Source organism: Pleurodeles waltl, chromosome 3_1 (assembly GCF_031143425.1).
Source record: "Pleurodeles waltl isolate 20211129_DDA chromosome 3_1, aPleWal1.hap1.20221129, whole genome shotgun sequence".
Classification (NCBI taxonomy): domain Eukaryota; kingdom Metazoa; phylum Chordata; class Amphibia; order Caudata; family Salamandridae; genus Pleurodeles; species Pleurodeles waltl.
This window is the reverse complement of record NC_090440.1, coordinates 392,387,605-392,409,905: the sequence shown is the minus strand read 5'-3', so window position 1 is coordinate 392,409,905 and position 22,301 is coordinate 392,387,605. Positions and strand designations below refer to the sequence as shown.

Genomic DNA, 22,301 nt, shown 5'->3' with positions numbered 1-22,301 from the left:
AAACGGATTGAACATTTATCGGGGTGGCAATCCTAGTGGCTAAAAGAGACATTGCACAACTTTGGAGAAGCCCGTGGTGCTGCCGATTTTGAAATTGCGAGCCGGGGTGGACTGGTACTCCCAACTAGAAAAGCCAATCTATGAGGCACGTGGCTGCCCTCGGAAATACAAGGAAATTTGGGTGAAATGGCGGGCACACCATGGGCTGAATTTCTAAGTAGTGTAATTCTGTTCTGGGCTGGCAAGAGGAGAGAATGTTGTCAATTACAGGCAATGTACTGATTTGCCTCATTCATTCGTGCTTGCAGGTACTCACTGATATGTTCTTTTGTTTCCACTTTCAACTAAACGAAATAAACTTGGTTATAAAAAAATCCTATAGGATGAGAAAATAGGCTGAAGGATCAATCGGAAGAAAATGCTAATTACCAGCAAAAGAGGAGATTTTGGTCTACTTCATGCCTCACTGCTGTAAAGCTGTATATTCCAAACAGACTAATGTTTATATAAATGAGATGTTGCAGGGAAACCAGGTTGGATGGTGCTGGAAAATAAATCTACAGATCCAATATCATTTTTTGTAACTATGTCCTAAAGGTAATATTGAATGAAAAACTGACAAAGCTGTTTCAGAACTGTTTGGAGACAGGTGAGAAAAGTGTTTACCATACTTTGAAATAAAATGCTGTAGCCTTATGTTGTGCTTGTTTTTGGCATAATTCACAACTCAAAAGTAATCAAAGGAGTACATTTTGGTTAAGGTGGATTGAAAGGGCATTGTGCAAATCAAACAACACTAGGGAATGATTCCTTTCTTAGACTTAAGAAATCTTCACTTCACGAGTCAAAGATGAAATCAGATAGATGTTCAAAGAATCACTATCATGTTTGGTAGTTTATGATGGCTATGTCTAGCAAGTATTGTATAATATTTGACTAATCTTTTCCATACCCATTTCATAGTTGGTATAAATGTCTACAGCGTAGGGAAGAAGACACCAAGGTGAAACTAAAAGAGATCTTGAGAGGAGAATGGTATTGGAGGATATAAGCAAAACACGGGTGATGATATTTGACTCACTGAAAAATATACCCTAGGACATTCATTTTGTTATGGTGCAGCATACAGTACGGTACAATATCCTGCCACGTGTCTTGTACTCCAAGGATCAGTTCATTCTAGGTTAGTAAGACAGTTATTGGTGATTTAAAATATTTGCTGTGGGAACTTAGTAAAGTCGTGCAAAGATGAAATTCTGTGATGCGAATTAAAAATCCTGTACCATATAGATTTGCAATCGCTGGGTATTTATTAGATGCTTCTGGTCTTCTGCTCAGCAAGGGCAGCACATAACCTGGTGGCGAACAAAGGTGTTCAGCCTGCTGGGACTGGAGATCAAATGAAGCTAGTGACTGCTGAGCTCTGGGAGCTCGAAGAGACTCCAATGAGTAGTAATGTAGAAAGCAAGATGGCAATAGCAACGCCTAAAATAGGCAAGAGTCCTTTCTCCTCGATGTGGGGATGGGGCAGATTGTTCTCTTGTTATGGATAGATCACAGAGGCTAAATGGAGTTTGTCATGCTCCACAATCGGAGAATATGGTATTGGCTTAACTGAAGATGGAGCAGGTCTATGGCAACCAGAACAATGCAAGTCTGGGCAGAGATGTGGATCTTGCTGAAGGAACAGTGAAAAACAGAAAAGAAACACCGAATCAGGTTTGGTTTTAAAAACAGGGCAGAAATACACCCTAAAAAAAGTTAGGAAAGACTTCTTGGAACGACAAACATGTATGGGAAGAAAGGTGGTGGGGTGATCTTGAGCAGACTGAGATATCAACTGTAGAAGAGTAAACACAGATGATGGAAGTGCTGGACAAAAAAAGTTGAAAAAATGTTTGTAGCATTTGAGTCACGTTCACCAATGGTGGAATCCTTCACAGAAGAAATTGGTAGAAATGTGCAGCAACTGGAGGATACGGGCAGTCATGCAGGAGGGAGAGCTTACAACTTAGGGGATTTCGGTTCCTCAGCTTCAGAGAAACTAGTGACCGTGGACGCTACAGTGGAGGTTCTTCAAACTCTGTAGCACTTGAAGCATGTCAGAGTGCCGGCATTTCTGGTGATCAATCCTGAATCGTCTGAGTTGGAGGTACTTTTTTTTTAGTCCTATGTCCTTAATCATGATGGGGTAAGCAGATCGAAATTGCCTTAGGACTTCCTGCCAGTAAAAACAAACTCAATGACCAATGGGGTGAATGCACCATAATTGAGGTAGTAGGGGGCCCTGATTTATAGAATCCTTTGTTTGAGATGCCATCACTACTGAAGCACAACTTACAAAAAGATGGAAGGTGGATCCTTCACTTCCCTGATATTTGCCCCACAGCCCAAGACCAGAGAAAGAAGCTCCATATTGTGCTACAGTAACCCAACCGTGGCCAGTTAGCATAATGGATGTGAGGGACAACAAGACTTTTGCAAGGCTCAGCAAAATCGGTTTATAGGCGGTTGACATGAAGGTGTCCTGTACGGAGATAGCAAAGTGAAAGTGGCACGGACAGCAAAGAAACACTGTTCATGCCCTAATGCTGCACTTAGTTTCTCACCTTGGACCACATGGTATTTAAGGGGACTACAGGGCTCCTAGCGTTGCAGAGGATAACACAGTTGGAGGTAGTATATGAAGCCCCTGTGGTATGCAGTCTTCCCATGTCCCTTCCCTTTACCTCTTTTTCTACCTCCCCGTTTCTGGTGCTGCATTTCACTTCCCTTTGTAATCTTTCCAATGACCATTTCTTAATTGAGTTTATAATTTAGAGCAAGTTTATGCTTGTAAAAATAATGCAAGTGGTTATCCTGCTTGACATCCGATGGTGAAACTTTAGTAGGGTTTGATGCAACAGTGATTGTTGCTGCGAATGTAAAGATTAATAAAATTATTTAAACCTAAATGCGTAGCTAAGGCTACAGGAATGCATGTACACGCAGTTAAAGTGAATAGCCTACCATATGAATAACGTAGGATGTGAAGGGCATCAAGATACGTTTGGTGAAGAGGTAGATGAATGAATGAATTAATCAATGCATAAGACCTCTTATCATTGATATTCGCAATTGAACGAACCTTTGGGGCGGGGTTAACTACTACATGACTGTAGTGGCATTTCAGGCAACAAGGTCCATTAGAAAAAAATTATATTCTGCCAATCGCATTGTCTTGACGCGGAAGACATTTTTGAAGGTAGACGTTACCCTGGGCTAAGAAAATAATTATGTTCTGGTGGACGAGATGACTCAGAGATGTTTCAAGTATGAATAGAACAGTTGTCTCAAACTAACATTAGGGAAAAATTGATGGTTTAAAAGTATGCGCAAATCTGACTTGTTATGCCTGTTCAGTGTTTTGTATCTGCTTGTTGTGCCAAGAAATGTCTCAGCGATATAGAAGGCTTTTATATTTTTCCAGAGAGGGGGTTGATAAAATATGAAATGTTCATTATTTGCTTCAAGGTAAAACGGAAGAAGGTAGCATTCACTGTTTGTCAAGCAATGGCATGAAGCCTTTCCCCGAGTGTCATGCCGATTATAGAAATTAGATTGAGGATTGTTAGACCTGACAGCCTTAGGGTAGTCACCCCTAACTTTTTGCCTGCCTCCCTCCACTTTGTGGATACTGTTTTTGCTGGTTTTTAGACTCTGCGCACTTTACCACTGCTAATCAGTGCTAAAGTGCATATGCTCTCTCTCTGTAAACATGGTAACTTTGGATCATACCTGATTGAACTATTTAATCTACTTATAAGTCCCCAGTAATGTGCACTCCAGGTGCCTAGGGCCTATAGATTAAATGCTACTAGTGGACCTGCAGCACGGATTGTGCCACCCACTTAAGTAGCCCCTTTTCCTTGTCTCAGGCCTACCATTGCTAGGCCTGTGTGGGCAGTTTCACTGCCACCTCGACTTGGCATTTAAAAGTACCTGCCAAGCATAGAGCTCCCCTTTTTCTACATATAAGTCACCCTTAATGTGTGCCCTGGGTATCCCCTAGAGCAGGGTGCTGTGTAGGTAAAAGGCAGGACATGTACCTGTGTAGTTATATGTCCTGGTAGTGTAAAAAACCCTCAATTCGTTTTTGCACTGCTGTGAGACCTGCTCCCTTCATAGGCTAACATTGGGGCTGCCCTCATACACTGTTGAAGTGGCAGCTGCTGATCTGAAAGGAGCAGGGAGGTCATATTTAGTATGGCCAGAATGGTAATACAAAATCCTACTGACTGGTGAAGTCGGATTTAATATTACTATTCTAGAAATGCCACTTTTAGAAAGTGAGCATTTCTTTGCACTTAAATCCTTCTGTGCCTTACAATCCACGTCTGACTAGGTTTAGTTGACAGCTCCTTGTGCATTCACTCAGACACACCCCAAACACAGGGTACTCAGCCTCACTTGCATACATCTGCATTTTGAATGGGTCTTCCTGGGCTGGGAGGGTGGAGGGCCTACCCTCACACAAAGGACTGCCACACCCCCTACTGGGACCCTGGCAGACAGGATTGAACTGAAAGGGGACCTGGTGCACTTCTTAGCCACTCTTTGAAGTCTCCCCCACTTCAAAGGCACATTTGGGTATAAAACAGGGCCTCTGCCCTACCTCATCAGACACTTGCTGGAGAAGAAACCTGAACCAGAAACTACATCCTGCCAAGAAGAACTGCCTGGCTGCTCAAAGGACTCACCTGTCTGCTTTCTACAAAGGACTGCTGTCTTGCTGTTGCCCTGCTGCCTTGCTGAACTCTTGTCTGGCTGTGAAAGTGCTCTCCAAGGGCTTGGATAGAGCTTGCCTCCTGTTCCCTGAAGTCTCAGGACCAAAAAGACTTCTTCCTTTCACTTGGACGCTCCGTGCGCCGAAAATTTCGACGCACAGCTTGTTTCGCGGCGAGAAAAACGCCGCACACCGACGCTGATCGACGCGACGCCCTCGGGACGATCGAGACTTCGACGCACAACCTCGCAAGGACAAAGCCGCCCGACTTTCCAGGAGAAATCGACGCGACGCCTACCGTGAGTGCGAAACTTTGACGCACGGCCTCGCAAGGACAACGCCGCCCGACTTCCAAGGAGAAATCGACGCGACGCCTGCCGTGAGACCAAACTTTCGACGCACGGCCTCGCAAGGACAACGCCGCCCGACTTCCAAGGAGAAATCGACGCGACGCTTACTGTGAGATCGAAACTTCGACGCGCAGCCCCGCAGAACGACGCGCAGCCGGAAAACAAGCAGGAGAATCCACGCACAGACCCGGGACATCTGGTAATCCCCGCGATCCACAAAAAGAGACTGTCTGCGCGCCGGAAAACGACGCCCGACTTCCCCGCGTGGAAAAGAACGACGCAAGTCGGTGTGTGCTGAGAGGAAATCGACGCACACCCCCCTTTTTTCCACGCATCTCTTCACCTGTGGCCCTCTGAGGAGATTTTCCACCAGAAACCAGGTACTTTGTGCTTGAAAGACACTTTATTACATTCTAAAGACTTAAGACCCTTTATATCACTTCCCTGTGATAGTTCTACAATTTTCCATTTCATCTTTATTCTTTTTGACCTACAATTATCCTGATAAATATTATATATTTTTCTAAACACTGTGTGGTGTATTTTTGTGGTGCTATATGGTGGTATTGTATGATTTATTGCACAAATACTTTACACATTGCCTTCTAAGTTAAGCCTGACTGCTCGTGCCAAGCTACCAGAGGGTGGGCACAGGATAATCTTGGATAGTGTGTGACTTACCCTGACTAGAGTGAGGGCTTTTGCTTGGACAGAGGGTAACCTGACTGCCAACCAAAAACCCCATTTCTAACATTGGTGATCAGCGGTGAGGATAGGACTTGTATTTGTGCAGTGACATACAGTAGCTAAGTATTTCACTACCTACCCACAGTTGAAGGTCAACTTGGTTTTTATCTCTTTTTGAAAATCAGTTTTTTCCTGACAATTTTCAAAAACTAAATCCTCACTCAACATGTCTCTGACTGGGTCTCAGACAGGGGACTTTGACCTAGTCCAGTTGGATACATACACGGTCAAACAACTAAGAGGATTCTGCAGGGCATTAAGGGTACCCACCCAAGGGGCCTCCAGAAAGGAGGACTTTCAAGTGGCGCTGAGGGCCTGGGCAGAAGCCCATTTAGAGGATGATGAGGAAGAGGAGCCAGAAAATGGCCCCTCAGAAGGATTTTCACTATCTATGGATGGTGTTACCACTGCAATTGTGCACCCTTCCAGACCAGGGAGCAGTGTCTCCATGCAAAGCCTGACCGCAGAGGAAAGGAGAGAGGAAAGGGAGTTCCAATTGCAAATGGCAAAACTGAAAATTGAGGCACAACAGGAGGAGAGGAGGGCAGAAAGAGAAGCCAAACAAGCTGAGGCTGAAAGAGCAGCCAAACAGATTGAAGCTGAAAGAACAGCCAAACAGATTCAAGCAGAAGCTGAAATGGCAGCCAAACAAGCAGAAGCTGAAAGAGCAGCCAAACAAGTGGAAGCTGAAAGAGCGTTGGCTGAAAAGAAACTATTGTTGGCTCATGAACTGAGTCTCAAGGAGCTGGAGATCAAGGCAAGACAGTCTGAATCCAGCAATAATGGTGGCAGCATACAGACAGGACCTGCTGGAGAAAAGAAGGTTCGTATACCCAAAAATGTGGTGCCCAGTTTTGTGGTGGGAGATGACATAGATAAATGGTTAGCTGCTTATGAAGTTGCACTAAGGGCTCATGAGGTTCCTGAAGGGCAATGGGGGGTAGCTATGTGGGGTTATGTGCCGCCATTGGGGAGGGACACACTTCTCACATTGGATCCACCGGATCAAAACACATACCCACTCCAGAAAGCCACTTTACTTGCCAAGTTTGGGCTGACCCCTGAGGGATACCGTCAGAGGTTCAGGGACAGCACCAAACAAACCACACAAACATGGGTAGATTTCTTTGATTTCTCTAGTAAGGCACTGAATGGATGGGTGCGGGGCAACAAAGTAGCAGATTATAAAGGTTTATATGACTTGATCCTGAGAGAGCATATGCTTAATGTTACTTATACCGATTTGCGCCAGCACCTAGTGGATAGTAAGCTGACTGATCCCAGGAAGCTTGCTGAGGAGGCGGACCTCTGGGTTAGCACCAGAGTGTCCAAAAAGGTACCTGGGGGGGACTCCCACAAAGGTGGTCAGGGTTCCCAACAGAAGAAAGAGGGGGGAGATAAACTTACAGATAAGGAACTCTCTAAAGGCCCCCAAAAGAATTCCCAGGGAGGGGGTGGCAACCCTTCCTTTTCCAAATTTGGGAAAAAGCCAGGGACATTTGACAGGTCAGGAAAATCTAGCCCCAAATGCATGGAGTGTTACCAGTATGGTCACTATAAAGGCGATCCCCAGTGCCCCAAGAGGGCACCGTCCACTACTGGACAGGTCCCTGGGTTGACTAGTGTAGCGCTCGGGGGGAGATGGACCCAGATAGCTGTGGGGGACAGGTAGAGATTTCCCTAGTGTCCCTGGGAGAAGGAGAAATGATGTCCAAGGTCCACATGCCTAAAAATACTTCCAAGTACCGGCAGTGGGTCCTCATTGATGGGCAGAAGGTGGAGGCTCTGCGTGACACAGGAGCCAGTATGACTACTATCAAGAGTCAGCTGGTGTCCACAGAGCAGATAATCCCTAATACATTCCACCAGGTCATAGTCGCTGACAATCGCGAGAGTCACCTACCGGTGGCTCGGGTTCCCTTTGAGTGGGGGGGGGTCTCTGGTATTCTGAAAGTAGCTGTGAGTCCTGCCATGCCTGTAGATTGTCTGTTAGGCAATGATCTAGAGCATACTGCTTGGAAAGAAGTAGAGCTCAGATCTCACCTGGAGATGTTAGGGTTACCTGAGTGGGTCTGCATGACCACCCGGTCCATGGCTGACCGAGAGGGAAGTCAAGGGCATCTGGAGCCTGGAACGATGGCCCAGAGAGCTGCCAAGAGGAGGGACGAGGGGCGCGGGAAACCGGCCCCAGAAGTTCCCACAGTGGCTGACGGGGCTCCTGAGGAGGAGACTCCCGAGCCAACTGGGGAAGACATTGCCACCCTAGGTGACTTACCTGAGCTTGCTGGCTGGCAAGTTGAGGGTGGACCCACCAGGGAGGAATTCTGCAAGGCGCAGAAAGAGTGTCCCACTCTAGAAGGGTTGAGGAAACAAGCCTTAAACCAGGCAGCAGGTGACACCTCTGGCAATCACCACCTATATTGGGAGAATGATCTCCTCTACAGTGAGCCTAGGGTTCCGGTCTTTGGGGCAGCACGTGTGCTGGTGGTCCCCCAATGTTACCGAGCCTTCCTACTGGGTCTGGCTCACGACATTCCCCTGGCAGGACATTTGGGACAAGACAAGACCTTCAACAGGCTTGTCACCCACTTTCACTGGCCCAAAATGAGGACACACTCAGACAAATTCTGCAGGGCTTGTCCTACCTGCCAGGCTAGTGGTAAAGCAGCAAAGAGGGTTAAAACCCCCCTGATTCCACTTCCTGTCGTTGGCACCCCCTTTGAAAGGGTGGGCGTCGACATTGTTGTCCCCTTGGATCCCAAAACTGCCTTAGGCAACAGGTTTATCCTGGTTTTGGTGGACCATGCCACCCGGTACCCAGAGGAAATCCCTCTGAGGACCGTAACTGCATCGGTGGTAGCCAGAACCCTGATGGGGATATTTACCCGTGTGGGATTCCCCAAGGAGATAGTGTCTGACAGAGGCACTAACTTCATGTCCGCGTACATGAAGCATCTGTGGGATGCGTGTGGTGTAACCTACAAGTTCACCACACCCTATCACCCCCAGTCTAATGGGCTTGTGGAGAGATTCAACAAGACCCTGGAAGGCATGATTGGTGGCCTCCCTGAGGCCATGAGGCGTAAATGGGACGTCCTCTTACCATGCCTTCTCTTTGCTTACAGAGAGGTCCCCCAGAGGGGGGTAGGGTTCAGTCCCTTTGAGCTTCTCTATGGGTACCCCGTCAGGGGACCCTTAAGCATTGTCAAGGAGGGATTGGAGAACGCTCCAAAGACACCCCCTCAGGACGTGGTCAGCTACATGTTGGCCCTCCGCAATCAGATGACCCGCTTCTGGAAAGAGGCCCAAAGTAACCTGGAGGCCAGTCAAGAGGTGATGAAACGATGGTATGACCAGAAGGCCACGCTGGTAGAGTTTCAACCTGGAGACAAAGTGTGGGTAATGGAGCCAGTAGAGCCCAGAGCTCTCCAGGACCGCTGGTCTGGCCCATTTGAAATAAAGGAGCGGAAAGGGGAGGCCACTTACCTAGTGGACCTCCAAACCCCTAGGAACCCCCTAAGGGTGCTCCACGTGAACCGACTAAAAGCTCATTTTGAGAGGTCGGAGATCAACATGCTTCTGGTCACAGATGAAGGAATGGAAGAGGAGAGTGAACCTCTCCCTGACCTCCTCTCTGCCCAAGAAGGTGATGGGTCCGTAAGCGGGGTCATTCTGTCTGACTCCCTGACTCTAAACCAGAAAGGAGACTGCTATGAGCTGTTGGAGCAGTTCTCCCCCCTCTTCTCCCTTACTCCTGGACTGACCCACCTCTGTGTTCATGATATTGACACCGGTGACAGTCTCCCTGTGAAGAACAAAATTTACAGGTTGTCAGATAAGGTGAAGGCCAGCATCAAGGAGGAGGTCTCCAAGATGTTGACGCTAGGGGTTATTGAGAAGTCCAGTAGTCCCTGGGCCAGCCCAGTGGTGTTGGTCCCTAAGGCTACTGCCCCAGGCGCGAAGCCAGAACTCCGGTTCTGCGTGGACTACCGGGGTCTCAACTCAGTCACACGGACTGATGCTCACCCCATCCCCCGAGCTGATGAGCTCGTGGACAGGCTAGGCGCTGCCAAGTTCCTGAGTACGTTTGATCTTACTTCAGGGTACTGGCAGATCGCCCTGACTGAGGGGGCTAAGGAAAGGTCCGCCTTTTCCACCCCTGACGGCCATTACCAGTTCCGGGTGATGCCGTTTGGATTGAAAAATGCCCCCGCTACCTTCCAACGGTTGGTTAACGGGGTCCTGGCTGGCAAGGATGCCTTCTGTGCAGCCTAACTGGATGACATAGCTGTCTACAGTTCCAGCTGGGAGGAACACCTGCTCCACCTCAAGGAGGTGCTTCAGGCCCTGCAACAGGCAGGCCTGACCATCAAGGCTAGTAAGTGCCAGATTGGGCAGGGTTCCGTGGTGTACTTGGGACACCTAGTAGGTGGTGGCAAGGTGCAGCCACTCCAGGCCAAGATCGAAACTATCAAGGCCTGGCAACCACCTCGAACCCAGACTGAGGTGAGAGCCTTTTTAGGCCTCACCGGATACTACCGCAGGTTTGTCAAGGGCTATGGTACCATTGTGTCCCCCTTGACAGAACTCACGTCCAAGAAGCAACCTAGGTTGGTGAATTGGACAGAGGCTTGTCAGAAAGCCTTTGACGCCCTGAAGGAAGCCATGTGCACGGCCCCCGTGCTCAAGGCCCCTGACTACTCCCAAGAATTTATCGTGCAGACAGACGCTTCAGAGCATGGCATAGGGGCAGTTCTAGCACAGCTAAATGAGGAGGGCAGAGATCAACCGGTAGTCTTTATTAGCAGAAGACTATTACCACGGGAACAGAGGTGGAGTGCTATTGAAAGAGACGCTTTTGCTGTGGTCTGGGCACTGAAGAAGCTGAGACCCTACCTGTTTGGGACTCACTTCCTAGTTCAGACAGACCACAGGCCCCTCAGATGGCTCATGCAGATGAGGGGTGAGAATCCAAAACTCTTGAGGTGGTCCATTTCCCTACAGGGGATGGACTTTACGGTGGAACATCGCCCAGGGGTTGACCACGCCAATGCTGATGGTCTCTCCAGGTACTTCCGCCTTAGCGATGAGAGCTCCCAAGAGGTCGGGTAGCTCTCCCCACTTTCAGCTGGGGGGGACACATGTTAGACCTGACAGCCTTAGGGTAGTCACCCCTAACTTTTTGCCTGCCTCCCTCCACTTTGTGGATACTGTTTTTGCTGGTTTTTAGACTCTGCGCACTTTACCACTGCTAACCAGTGCTAAAGTGCATATGCTCTCTCTCTGTAAACATGGTAACTTTGGATCATACCTGATTGAACTATTTAATCTACTTATAAGTCCCCAGTAATGTGCACTCCAGGTGCCTAGGGCCTATAGATTAAATGCTACTAGTGGACCTGCAGCACGGATTGTGCCACCTACTTAAGTAGCCCCTTTTCCTTGTCTCAGGCCTACCATTGCTAGGCCTGTGTGGGCAGTTTCACTGCCACCTCGACTTGGCATTTAAAAGTACCTGCCAAGCATAGAGCTCCCCTTTTTCTACATATAAGTCACCCTTAATGTGTGCCCTGGGTATCCCCTAGAGCAGGGTGCTGTGTAGGTAAAAGGCAGGACATGTACCTGTGTAGTTATATGTCCTGGTAGTGTAAAAAACCCTCAATTCGTTTTTGCACTGCTGTGAGACCTGCTCCCTTCATAGGCTAACATTGGGGCTGCCCTCATACACTGTTGAAGTGGCAGCTGCTGATCTGAAAGGAGCAGGGAGGTCATATTTAGTATGGCCAGAATGGTAATACAAAATCCTACTGACTGGTGAAGTCGGATTTAATATTACTATTCTAGAAATGCCACTTTTAGAAAGTGAGCATTTCTTTGCACTTAAATCCTTCTGTGCCTTACAATCCACGTCTGACTAGGTTTAGTTGACAGCTCCTTGTGCATTCACTCAGACACACCCCAAACACAGGGTACTCAGCCTCACTTGCATACATCTGCATTTTGAATGGGTCTTCCTGGGCTGGGAGGGTGGAGGGCCTACCCTCACACAAAGGACTGCCACACCCCCTACTGGGACCCTGGCAGACAGGATTGAACTGAAAGGGGACCTGGTGCACTTCTTAGCCACTCTTTGAAGTCTCCCCCACTTCAAAGGCACATTTGGGTATAAAACAGGGCCTCTGCCCTACCTCATCAGACACTTGCTGGAGAAGAAACCTGAACCAGAAACTACGTCCTGCCAAGAAGAACTGCCTGGCTGCTCAAAGGACTCACCTGTCTGCTTTCTACAAAGGACTGCTGTCTTGCTGTTGCCCTGCTGCCTTGCTGAACTCTTGTCTGGCTGTGAAAGTGCTCTCCAAGGGCTTGGATAGAGCTTGCCTCCTGTTCCCTGAAGTCTCAGGACCAAAAAGACTTCTTCCTTTCACTTGGACGCTCCGTGCGCCGAAAATTTCGACGCACAGCTTGTTTCGCGGCGAGAAAAACGCCGCACACCGACGCTGATCGACGCGACGCCCTCGGGACGATCGAGACTTCGACGCACAACCTCGCAAGGACAAAGCCGCCCGACTTTCCAGGAGAAATCGACGCGACGCCTACCGTGAGTGCGAAACTTTGACGCACGGCCTCGCAAGGACAACGCCGCCCGACTTCCAAGGAGAAATTGACGCGACGCCTGCCGTGAGACCAAACTTTCGACGCACGGCCTCGCAAGGACAACGCCGCCCGACTTCCAAGGAGAAATCGACGCGACGCTTACCGTGAGATCGAAACTTCGACGCGCAGCCCCGCAGAACGACGCGCAGCCGGAAAACAAGCAGGAGAATCCACGCACAGACCCGGGACATCTGGTAATCCCCGCGATCCACAAAAAGAGACTGTCTGCGTGCCGGAAAACGACGCCCGACTTCCCCGCGTGGAAAAGAACGACGCAAGTCGGTGTGTGCTGAGAGGAAATCGACGCACACCCCCCTTTTTTCCACGCATCTCTTCACCTGTGGCCCTCTGAGGAGATTTTCCACCAGAAACCAGGTACTTTGTGCTTGAAAGACACTTTATTACATTCTAAAGACTTAAGACCCTTTATATCACTTCCCTGTGATAGTTCTACAATTTTCCATTTCATCTTTATTCTTTTTGACCTACAATTATCCTGATAAATATTATATATTTTTCTAAACACTGTGTGGTGTATTTTTGTGGTGCTATATGGTATTGTATGATTTATTGCACAAATACTTTACACATTGCCTTCTAAGTTAAGCCTGACTGCTCGTGCCAAGCTACCAGAGGGTGGGCACAGGATAATATTGGATAGTGTGTGACTTACCCTGACTAGAGTGAGGGCTTTTGCTTGGACAGAGGGTAACCTGACTGCCAACCAAAAACCCCATTTCTAACAAGGATATTAAGCTTAGGTGGAGCAAGAAGCAGCTTATACCTTACTGGAACTGGGGAGGGGCACTATTCCTAAAACAGGAACAAAGGCTTTGCAGTGCTCCGATTAGGGAGTGGCCATAGGCTCTTCCTGGATTGCAAATGGACAGGGAACAGGCAATGCTGAGCAGGGACATCTGAGGAGTGGTTAAAGTATATCATTGCAAGACTTCAAAACGACTGATGAAAACTCTTTCATTAGTGGGCATTATGGTAGTCTATTAATATCAGTAATTACCTAACGTTATAAAAACAATCCATTTTAAACAAGTGAATCGGTATTGTGGTTAAGTGCCAAACCCACTTCTCCCACCCAAAAAATATCTGAACTTTAATAGTTAATGCTAGCTACATTACTAAAAAGTTTCGCAAATTAATCCTTCACAGCGACACAAAAAACATCCCAGCTCACATCACAAATTCTATCATTAATAACATCACTTAAAGGATCACATATTACTATACCAATGTCTTTATCCATAACTTCAGCGAAGCCACAAACAATTGCATGTTTCTAATGTGTTTATTGATAGCGAAATACAATATTTTTCTGTTTTCAACTCATTGGTGACATTGATGAAACAAGTACTGCAGACTCACAACTACATTTTATGTGTGTGACGTCTGCGAATAGCAAGTTCATCAGCAGCAGGCATTATTGTCTATAGAGATCATATGGTAGGACATCTAAATGTTGATACTACAGTATTTCAACTGCATTTAAGCAACACAATTAAATGTACTGCTAGAAAACGTTACCAGAAATTTGTATTTTTGGCGCCAGGAAACCTCGATGTTGACAGGTATATAGTGCAGCGATATTAATGAATTATGGGACTACAACAGTCTTTATTACTTATTTATGTTAATATAAGAGATATTTACTATACATGAGCCTCTACCTGTAAACAATGATACTGTAGCTACACATCTGCCTTTAATGTCTGTCAATATGCATAGAACTTGTTAGCGGAAGTGCAGGAAACTTTCATCTCCTTGTGATGTAATACTTGTCATTATTAATATTGTAATTTGTAGAGCGTACGGCTACCCAAACAGGGTTTCCCAGCGCTACATTACTTGGCAGGATAGGGGGTATGACTAAACAATTCACAACGTCAGTAACAAGATTTAGTATGCCAACAGTGAAGTCACCAGCACTGGACTAGGTCTTCTTTATGCTTGTTTAACTAACTATAACTCGGAAATATAAGTGCATCTAAGGCTTTGGTTTGTAACCATAATGTGCCCTTACCTTAGATAAGTGGATGTTAACATTTCTTTCCAAGAAAAAGATTCAATCTATTTTAATTAAAATAGGTGTTAAATAAATCAGTGTCATCTTAAGAATGTTGAGGGCCCATGACAGAAAATATTTTAAGGGCACCTGTTTGGAACAACTTTGATTTGTATTAACCATTTATTGCTAATTAAATTCCTGTGACGCCAAACAATATTCATTTTTACGTTACGGATTAAGAATCAGAAATACACAGAAGTGAGCTGGGGAGACGGTTCACCTTTCCAGGGGCCCCTTGAAAGATGGGGGCCCTGGGCAATTGCCCAACTCTGCCCATATAAAAGTATCTGGAGTACATGCCGAAATACAATCTTTTCTTACCTTGGAATGGGAACACAAAAGCAACCACATGGATGGTTAAATCCTCTCACAAAGCCTGGTTGAGGGGGACAGTCTGAATGTTGTACATTTGCAGCTGCGAAACATTATACAAAAGAATTTCAACTTGAGGGCAAATTATTACAGTACATCAATGCACAACACTTATGTATGAGGAGTCTAAATAGTTTACCATTCGATGTTAAAGTTCCATTTTCATACTGTTTAACCAAAACCACATCTACAAAATCTCTTGGAGAAATAATCTTCATGGCAGCTGATGGTGTTACAGTTCTGCAAACCGATACATTCTGCAAAAATATATGTTTAAAGTTATTTTGCATGCATGTGCTCCATAGTAGTGTTGCAGACTAAGTAAACCTTCATGAAAACGGAGTTGCAAATGTTAGAAAAACGAGTCATAACGCTAAACAGACACCAACCACCATGAGCTCTGCCTTACCCATGCATATCAATAAACCCAATATTTGTTCAAGTGCCTTTAAGTGGCCACAAGGTGGCACGTCTGCCACTAGGTATTGAGGTAGTCTGCTAAACAAATCATCTATTGACGTGTCTAGCTTAGCAACAACGATCGACACTCTGCTTGTCCTTTAAAAACACAAAACATAATTTACAAAACTACTAACGTAAAAAGCGATGGATTTAAATAAAGGGATTTCATAAGTTGGCCTTACCATTTTTGCGAAAGTATGTCTCAACGTTTTGCGTCCCTATGTGTTACTGTGGTTAGATAAACCTCCAAATAAAAGAGATTCACAAACTGAAATTCTAGCCTTTAAAACAATCATACATGTCCTAATTAACAGAAGAGAGATGGACAAGGCTATGGACATAGTTACTGGCTATCCAATACTCTATGTAAAATGGTTGGATGGGTGAATTTAGTGACTTAGGCATGCCAATAACAACGGCTTTTAACAAAGCTAAATTGTTGTAGCAGTGAAACATGTAAAATAAAATAAACAAAAAATGAGAAGCATTTTTCATACTTTGCCATTGTCAGGTAGAGCTCTCTTTATTCCTCAATGAATACTGCCCTAGATGTTATAGCCAAAAGTGTTTGTCCCTTTCTTCGTTTCATTGCAGCCAGTAAAACCAGCCTCCTCACCTGTCTCGCATCGAGTCTCACACTAAGGTAACTCCTCTGAGCTCCTTTTACTGGTCATCAGGTATATATAAAATTATAGATGGGTAACAAATTACGGGGGCGTGCCACTCACAACTATGAAGTGGAAAAACATCCTGTAATTTACTTTTTGCCCATTTATAGTTTTACGGTATGCATGACCCCCAAAACTTTGTGCCCCTGCTTATAACTGGCAGGCAGTGGCAGAGGAATAATGGAGGAACCATACATAAAATGGCCTCCGTTATGTATCCTTCCCCAAAGGAAAAATAAATAAATAAACATTTTACCTGCCAACCTTAATTGAAACTCACTTCCCTCTGTTACACCGCCCCCCCACCCCCCGGCAGCTGAGCTTTCTGCTTTCAGTCACAGCAGAGACGCAGATCTGCCCTGACAGGCTCTTAGAGAGCTCTATAAGGCTTTTATGACATCAGAACAGTTGATAACAAACTGTTGTGATGCCATAGTAAGGAGTTATGACTTTCCGAAACTGAAATAAATGATGGCGGCTCTCTGAGAGCCATATATAACAATATGGTTAACAATCACATTTCTATGTGGAAAATGATTTTTTACACCTGCAGCAAAGAAGAACGTTGATCTCCATCCTTCTATGCTCTAACTGGTAAAAAAAATCACTGACATGTCTGTTTCAAGGTTTGCAGACGATATTTTAAATACTTGGAAATAGGAGGAACCCATACCTACTTCTTTTTCACCATGCCTGTACGTCTTCTGGCTTCCTCCTACACAGACACTTGTGTATGTTTGGTATTTCTATAGTGAATACCTAACTGGATAGCATGAGCCCTAGGATAGGACTGAAGGTCAGCTACAAAAAGCATTTTTTAAAGTGAATTTGATTTTCTTAGCATTTAGCATTACATTGATTTTTGTTACACTAAAAGGTGAAAAGGCACTTCTGGTTCATGGTCGCAGGTGACTGACTTAACTCTATGGATCTTAAAAAAAAACACAACGTCTTTGAGCACATTTTAGAATGGCAGGTTTGGGGATATTTCATAATTCACAATCCACATTTTTAACACAAACCTTTGAGACCGTTGATTTAGTGTTAATTAGCTATGCATATTTTAAATGCTGCAGGGGAAGTGGGGCAGAGCAGCATTTTTAATCAGAAACTGCCCAGATATGAGAAAGTAATCGCGTTAAATGCAATCTTAAAATGCTTACCCATGAGATGAAGTTTAACTCACTTATAAAAAAACAAAAAGCAAAACTTATACTAGAGTCTGTTTGGTTCTGACAATCAATTGGATCACTAAAAAGTATGAAGACTAGCAGGACTTCTGTTTTTAAATTACAGTTACTACTGGAGTCTTGCTGGCCATTATCAAACTACACAGGAAGTGAGACCACTGGATTTCACATCACTCACTTACATAGGAAGTGACATAACTGGTGACCTGCCACACCCCTCTTTAAAAGAAGAAGCCAAGAAAGAGTAAGCAACTTTCTAACATTCATTTGCACAGAAAGTGAAATATCTGTACTTATCCATCTGCACAGGAAGACACATCACTGGCTTCCAAGGAAAACTACTTAATTTCATCATTAATCTGCATAGGAAACGGCATATCTGCATTTCCCACCATCCATCTGCACAGGAAGTGATATCACAGGATTTAGCATCATCCATCTGAACAAGAACTGACATCAATGGGTTAACCCCCAAAACCATCTTTAAAGGAGGAAGCCAAGCATAGGAATTGACACCACTTCCTGTCTTCTGTATAACTCAATCAACTCTACAGGGCGTTCTCAACAAAGGGCATGCATTACCTAAATGGGCAGGTAGAGCCTTTTGCCAGAACCTCTGTTCCAGTGAAACTTAAAAGGTATGATAAAATCATGTGCATCAACCAGTACTCCAAGATATCTATCCCCAAAATCACACTCAGATGTTAATGACCCATACACACGCAGCATTTTCACAACAATTAGACCCACTCTGCTACACATCTCATTAACTACTACACACCCTCAAACTATTCCAACTTCAGATTCCAAATCATGCTCATTAATGCTTGCTCTGCTGCACTCCACGCACCACACATCACAGACTTTATCATCTATTAGAAGCTTGACACCCTCTTCATCACAAAAACATGGTTCACCACAACACCTCAGTATATCATAGATACCCTTCTCCCTCTTACCACAGGCTAGAGCATCTATCGTTTTAACCATGCACATAAGAAGAGAGAAAGCCTCACTGTCTTTTGCAAGTCTTCCTGGTCTTGAACCCTAGGCAAGCAACACTCAACTCCATGCAGCTACTGACATGCCATTTCCTACTCTCTGTAACCTAGACCGCCACCTTCCATCTCATTTAAAGGCCTCCCAGGCAGAACAAGTACTTAATTGATGAATCCTCGGGTCCCCTCATCATCTCCTCCATTCAACACACCCACACCACCCTATTATGTCAAGTCAACCACCCATACAGCAGATTCCCACAAAAAAAAAAAAAGAGACACCCTCTCCACCTTCATCAATATACTAAACATGGCACAGTATGTCACACAACCAACACCCTGCAAGGGCCACATTCTTCACCCAGAGTCTTCTCAACATCATCAACAAGTCAATGTGAACCACCTAAACCAGTATTTTGGACCAATCATTTTGCTATTCCTATCTCCCTGCACAGTGTTCGAAAAATAAACCAAGGTCAACACAAAAAGAGAATTCTCCTTTGACAACCTAATGCTTTAACTAATCTCTCACCCAATTAACTCAACAGCCCAATGCCAACACCCTTCGAAACAGCTTCAATAAATTTTTGGAAGTGAAAATCCACTGCTAAAATGCAATACGCAAGTGCAAACTAAAGCCTTCAGTACTCTGATAAACTACAGACCTTGCTGACAATAAACAATCCATCCACAGGCAGGAAACAAAATTTTAAAAAAAGTACACCTGAGAACATCTTGATACTGAAGTCCCTCTGTGCAACAAGCAGACAGCTCATCAAATCAGCTAAAACAAAGTATTATGCCAACACCATCAATGAAGCCACCAACAGACTCAGAACACTGTTCATGACAAACACTACATCAAACCTTTGCATTTCTCACTCCTCACAAAAGTGGAATGTCAACAACCTTTTCTTTAGTGAAAATATACAGATGATCCATCAGCATCTCAATGACATCACATCAAGCCTGCTTCAATTCTTATATCCATCTGTTCCAGTAGAATCCCACAATGGTCAAAATTCAAAGCTGTATTTCTCCCAAATCTCCCTGCCATACTTAACTCTCGCAAAAGACACTTCTCATGAAGATGATGCGTTACCATCGTACTTCATCAGAGCTCTTTCTGGGAATGCATTGTTATCCCTACTTGCCATAGTCAATGTCCCCCTTACGCCAAAAGAAAGCTACTCTAACTTTGATGACCATGCCAACTGCTGGTTCATCACTCACCTACCATTAAAATCGTTGAAAAATAATTCTATGTCCAACTCCAAGATCACATCAATGCGAACCATCTCCTGCACAACTACCAATCTGCCTTCAGATTACAATGTAGCATGGAGCCCGCTGCATTACACATTGTAGACAATGCCCTCTTAACCACAGATGAAGATAACTCATGCCTCCTGATATTGCTGAACTTCTCAGCTGCAATTGGACAATCCCACCGTCATATGCGTCCTGGAGCCTCAAATAAGATTCACTGGCAATGTCCTTCACTGGTTCTCTTCCTACCTTTTCAAGTGAAACCAGTTTGTTCACATAGACACCTTCACATCCCAAAAGATCCCTATCAGCTGTGGAGTCTCCAGGGCTCCACAGTATCTCCTGACATCTTCAACCTTTACAAGGAGCTGCTTAGAGCTCTGCTCACAGGTAACAGCATCAAGAGTTACCGATACAATAGATAGACAACTCTACTTGAAAGTTTCCACTGCTTCAGATATCCACTGCCCGGAACACTGTTTGAACATAATTTAGACCTGAATGTGCAGCGCCTACACCTCAACCCAAACAAGTCAGAATTCTTGTTATTTTCCAAGAAAATATTCCAAGCTGGTACCGGCTCTAAAGAAAGTCAAACCATTACCGTCAGATGCTGTTCAAGAAGTTCTATACTTGCAAGTGGATGGTGGTAGTACCATTCACCATGGCCTACCAGACTCTGTACTGGCACTTCTTAGGAGCACTCTAGATCAGTGGTTCCCAACCTGTGGTCCGGGACCTCTGGGGGTCCGCGAAGCCTCTTCAGGGGGTCCGCAACAGCTTAAATAATTAAATGTTAGTAGATTAGGTCCCCAGCTTTCAGTAATGACTCAGTGGGTGGTCCCCGGATTCCAAGAAAGATTCAGTGGGGGTCCCCTGGCTCCAGTAATGATGAAGTGGGGGGTCCACAGAAGTCAAAAGGTTGGGAACCGCTGCTCTAGATGCAACAGCACATCTCATCCAGGGCCTGAAGAAATATGATCACATCACTCCCATCCTGACAGAGCTCCAATGGCTCCCCTTGCCGGCCCGCACCATCTTCAAAACCAGCGGAATAATTTTCAAAGCTATTATGGGCGGCACCCTTGTTTACCTTGTAGACAAACTCACCATCTCTGGTGGTTCCTGGCACTACTGGAGCCAGGACACAATTAGACTGCAGACTAAGAAGCGCAAAAAAGGAAAAGAAAATAAGGTAAGACCTTTTTCATCTATTCTTCTAGGATCTGGAACGACATCTCAATGCATCAGGATTGAACCAAGGCTGCTTCAATCTAGGAAAGAGTTGAAAACTCACCTCTTTGAAGAACACAACACAGTGCATTAACTGTACACAACCTAGCTTTCTGACTCATTACTTGTTGAATTTATGCTTGCCATGGAGCATATACATCGCTTCGCTCTCTTTTGGATAGGTAGGCAACATGGAGATGCTATATACATACATAATAATAACAAAGTAATAACTACGTAATAACTAAGGGAAAATGACATAGGACTTTGTGGCATAAACGTCTCAGAAAGGAACCAACTGAATTATAAGCCCCAAGGAATGATTACTTTTGCACCAATTCCAGAAGATTACCATAGCGAGAAATACTACAATGCAAGTTCAGGTACCAGCAAATGCAGAACGTATTAGACCACAAGGTACGTTTACAGTTAATAAGTTAAACCATGATTTACTATTCCATTGATTGTTAAACAACATGCAGTATCATAAACATGCTTGTTTTACTATAAAATACAATTTTAAGTTCTTACTTCAGCAACTGCTTCAATGACGTCGAAATGCTGGACATTTTTATCCCATTTGGTTCTTAATCCACCAGGTTCTGGATTTAAACACTGCCAGACATGATCAGGGCTTGCATGTACAATTCCTTCTCCTTTATATCTGTGGATGAAGTTTTTGTGTAACAATTTTATTTTCAAAATACGAAGGAAGGTGTGGAAAGCTAAGAGTGAAAGGATATGTCTAGTACTCTTGTGGCTGGAAAAACTTCTCTTTACACCAACGATGAAGGGGTCACATTCAGTGTCCTTGCAGAGGATAGGAATAAAAGACAACGCCTATTAAGAAAACTACTTCTGCAGAACAAATTGCCACACTGTCTTTAAAAGACAATCCTCAAACAACACTACGCACATATATCCCTTCTGAAAATTATCATCCATTTAATGTGTCATCAGTAGTTTACTTTGAGCATTATATCTGCACAAAATGACATCATAGTTTGCACTACCCATGGCACGGACATTATATCTGACCCCCGAGAGAGGTCCTAATTTCTGACTTCGATCTCTATTAGAATAATCAATTTGTTACAGCTGCAGCAGTGTCGGTGTAGATCTCACTTTAAACGTATGGCAGTTGAAGCAAGCATTGATAACTATTTCTCCGCAATCAAAATAGGCTTTACCACTGCTTTTTTTTTTTTTTTTTTTTTTTTTAATATAAATCATAGACAGCCACGAATGCATGTATGTTTGTGGCAGCCATTTTGGCATGGATTTGTTAAAAGATTAGAATGCTTTACAAAATGCCTTCTCAGACGCGTACATCCATGGCAACCATATGTGAATGCATTTTGCAATATTTTAACAAATCCACAAATCCAAAGGTGACCGTCGAGGGCATGCCCCGATTTTTAGATGCTGCAGCACGTGACTGCACATGCATAGGTGGCTATCCTGGTATAGTTAGTGACGAAATATAAGAAAGGGGGCTGTGGGCAAGAGGACA

The 22,301-nt window shown here is 44.8% G+C and overlaps 1 protein-coding gene across 1 annotated transcript in view; it reads right to left on the bottom strand.

Moving 5' to 3' along the window:
• STARD5 (StAR related lipid transfer domain containing 5) overlaps positions 1 to 22,301 on the bottom strand; it is a 74,232-nt gene that overhangs the window by 13,877 nt on the left and 38,054 nt on the right. Inside the window, exons 3-5 of the mRNA XM_069222583.1 lie at positions 21,320 to 21,452; positions 15,108 to 15,225; positions 14,918 to 15,011 (exon numbers count right to left, since the gene is read on the bottom strand). Of these exons, the coding sequence (XP_069078684.1) occupies positions 14,918 to 15,011; positions 15,108 to 15,225; positions 21,320 to 21,452 (345 nt within the window). The remainder of the gene's footprint in view (positions 1 to 14,917; positions 15,012 to 15,107; positions 15,226 to 21,319; positions 21,453 to 22,301) is intronic.